Here is a 3,349-nt window from a genome sequence, read left to right as displayed (position 1 = left end):
CTGTACTTAGTATTCCCATACTTTTTCGAGTGTTTTTGCTGAATCTGAACGTTTGTCCGGGTGGAAGCGCAGAGCCCGCCGAGGGGTCACGACACAACTTATGTCAGCATGTTTTTATCATGAGCATAAATGTTATTACTGACTGGCGCTCTGTGTGTGTGTGTGTGTGTGTGTGTGTGTGTGTGTGTGTGTGTGTTTTTTAAGAGTTAAGAGAATGAGCGAGAGGGCCAGTGATAAATGTAGAGAGAGGGTCTCATAGATAGGGAGAGTCTGTGGGCGTGGTCGGTAATGTATGCATGAAGGAACCTTATGGAATGAAGATATGAGGGTGTGAGTAGTACAGTATGTGTACTGTTTGTGTACTGTTGGTCATGTTTTTATAATGAGCTTAAATGTTATTACTGACTGGCGCTGTGTGTGTGTGTGTGTGTGGGTGTGTGTGTGTTTCTATGTGTGTGTGTTTCTATGTGCGTGTGTGTTTTATGTGTGTTCCTTTGTTGCAGTCGCCCACCAGTGTGGTCTTGCTGTGTGGGAGTGACCCCCTGGGGTTTAGGCTTCAGGGCTCTGTTTGTTTATGTGTGCATGTGCGCCCCTGCGTGTGTGTGTGTGTGTGTGTGTGTGTGTGTGTGTGTGTGGCGTCTATGCCTTAACACGCAGCTTAAAGTCATTATCGTCCTACTGCGTCCACATTTATTATCACTGTTGGTGTCTGTCTCAGAAACACATTTGGGGCACAGCAGAACATATTCATTTTCTTTCCTCACTCTCACACTTACTTCAGTGCAAACTTGAAAGTCGAGCTTAGTGCTTCAAAAAGTTCCCTCATGTGTAAATGATGAATGAAACAATTATATAAAAAACTTATTCTGGGCAGGGGTCGTGTTGCGTCAATCTATGTGAAATAGTGTCTCCTCTACCGCTGACAGACTTGTTTCATTCAATTATTAAACGGAGGATTATTATTAATGTCAGCCCCATTCTGTCAGTTCAAAGACGCATCAGACACAGTGACTCTTTAGGGCTCCTGGCTGCTAGACAGTAGACAGGGACCATTTAAGATGATAAAGACCCATCTTTATTCATCCCACAGGAACTTTCAATGCCAACAGCTCAAGGTGAAGTGTTGACCATTAGTGGCTTTTGTTTGTATTCATTCTTTTCAAAAGGTTTTGACTATCCTGTCAATGTAAGATCAGTATAACGCGTGGCTCAACCCTACTGACGTGTATGTTGCCGTCAGAGATCCCTCTTCCCGTCGTGACGTCTGTGCCAGTTGTACGTTTTCCTGCCGGTCTGTCTGGCCGAGCATCCGTCTGCATTCCCTTGTCTCACATCCAAACCTTGTTGAGAAGCATTTGTGTGTTTTTCTGGTTCTAAGAATCATTCCAAGCAATTTTGCTAGAGGGATCGCTGAATCACATGCTGCGGAATCCCTCCCTCCCATCTTCAAACAGTTTAACGCCCACCTCTCAGCGAACGTCAACTGACTGGTGCACCCCTGTTGAATAACACGGGCGTTAGAACTGGACTGTGTTGAGATGCAGTATGTCTGAGATGTATCTATTATTATTATTATTATTATTATTATGCACCAATAACATTACATTACGTTTCTGATTGCTATAACTACTCGTCATGGAGCACTTCAAATTGCACACCATGATTGTTCTCATCCTCAATTGTTAATGTTGTATAAACAAAATGTAATGTCATGTTAATGTGCTGTTTTTAGGGGGAGATTGAAAAGCAACATTATCAGTAGTGGTGTGAATATGTGTATATGTAGGGAGATGAACCAAGAATCGTTACAAAACTAAGGAAATAAGGAAAGACATTGGTAAAACCTCTGTGGAGGTGAGACACCCGCTCGCTCACTCGCTCATAGTAGGCTACAAACAAACAAAACCAAACAAAGAAACCGAAACCGAAACCGAAACTGAAAAACGAATCCTGATCCCATCCGTCCCCAGGATCCGCCCCCAGATGGCCAAGGAGAAGATGGAGGGCTGCCACGTGTGCACGCTGGTGACGCCCGGGGAGCCCCAGGTGCTGCTGGGGAAGGACAAGGCCTTCACCTACGACTACGTGTTCGACACCGACTCCCAGCAGGAGCAGCTCTACCGCGCCTGCGTGCACAAGCTGATCGAGGGCTGCTTTGACGGCTACCACGCCACCGTCTTCGCCTACGGACAGGTGAGCTCCTCCGGGACGTCACGCCACACGCTGTGCATTGATGAGTAAATATTTTTTTCCTGTCCCCAAACTGTACTCCCCCAGGAGCATAGTCTGGGGGTTGTTCCATTTTTTTTTGGCCTCCCCCTCCCCTTATGCGTGTCATGCTGTCTTTTCCAATGAATTTCCCTCGGGATAAATAAAGTATCTATCTATCTATCTATCTATCTATCTATATCCACTGACACCCCCCCCCCCCCCACCAAAGACCCTAAGACGTAAAATGTCTCATATTCTTGGATTTACCAAATGTGGATGGTTAAAGTGGTTGGTTTAAATATAGACACCATATAAATACAGTGGAAAAGTGGAAAATGTTGCAACATTTTGCCTTTTGCCTTTTGATTTGCATTAGAAATGTTTTCAGTTAAAAGACAGGTTTCTCTCCAATGCCCAAGCTGGACACTGGCGTGTGTGTGTGTGTGTGTGTGTCTGTGTGTGTCTGTGTCTGTGTGTGTGTGTCGGTGTGTCGGTCTGTGTCTGTGTGTGTGTCTGTCTGTGTCTGTGTCTGTGTCTGTGTGTGTGTGTGTGTGTCTGTGTCTGTGTCTGTGTGTGTGTGTGTGTGTGTGTGTGTGTGTCTGTCTGTCTGTCTGTGTGTGTGTGTCTGTGTGTGTGTGTGCGTGTCCGCGCTCCGGTCTGCGCGCTCACCTGTTGTGTATTTCATGTTCCGTGGTTGTGCTAGACGGGCTCGGGCAAGACCTACAGCATGGGCACGGGCTTCGACCTGAGTGTGAGCGAGGAGGAGCAAGGCATCATCCCCCGGGCGGTGCGCCAGCTGTTCGAGGGGATCCAGCGCCGCCGCGCCCAGGCCCAGCAGGCCGGTGTCCAGCCGCCAGACTTTAAAGTCAGCGCCCAGTTCCTGGAGGTATTGCTCACACATGTGGAGAGAGAGAGAGAGAGAGACACACACGCACACACACACGCAAGACCACACACACAGACTATGTAGACCTGGACGGCACATGTGACAGGTTGTGTTTTCTGTTATGATTTGCGCTTATTTGCACTCACAAGGGCTGGGGCATCAACACACACACACACACACACACACACACACACACACACACACACGTACACACACATGCATCGTCTTTGAGCTAGTTATGGGTTCGAACCT

General features: G+C 47.2%; 1 protein-coding gene across 1 annotated transcript; it reads left to right on the top strand.

Annotated features, from left to right (window-relative positions):
• Positions 1-1,538: 1,538 nt before the first annotated feature.
• LOC311377521 (kinesin-like protein KIF21B) lies at positions 1,539-3,097 on the top strand (the record flags this gene model as incomplete). The annotated part of the gene is made up of 3 exons (XM_084491392.1): positions 1,539-1,543; positions 1,971-2,193; positions 2,915-3,097. Coding segments are annotated over 3 exons (411 nt in total), but the record flags the coding sequence as incomplete, so codon positions are not given.
• Positions 3,098-3,349: the final 252 nt, after the last annotated feature.

The sequence above is a fragment of the Micromesistius poutassou genome, assembly GCF_964030765.1.
Source record: "Micromesistius poutassou genome assembly, contig: SCAFFOLD_6190, whole genome shotgun sequence".
In the NCBI taxonomy this organism is placed as follows: Eukaryota; Metazoa; Chordata; class Actinopteri; order Gadiformes; family Gadidae; genus Micromesistius; species Micromesistius poutassou.
The sequence above is the reverse complement of the archived record's forward strand: the minus strand, read 5'-3'. Positions and strand labels throughout refer to the sequence as shown.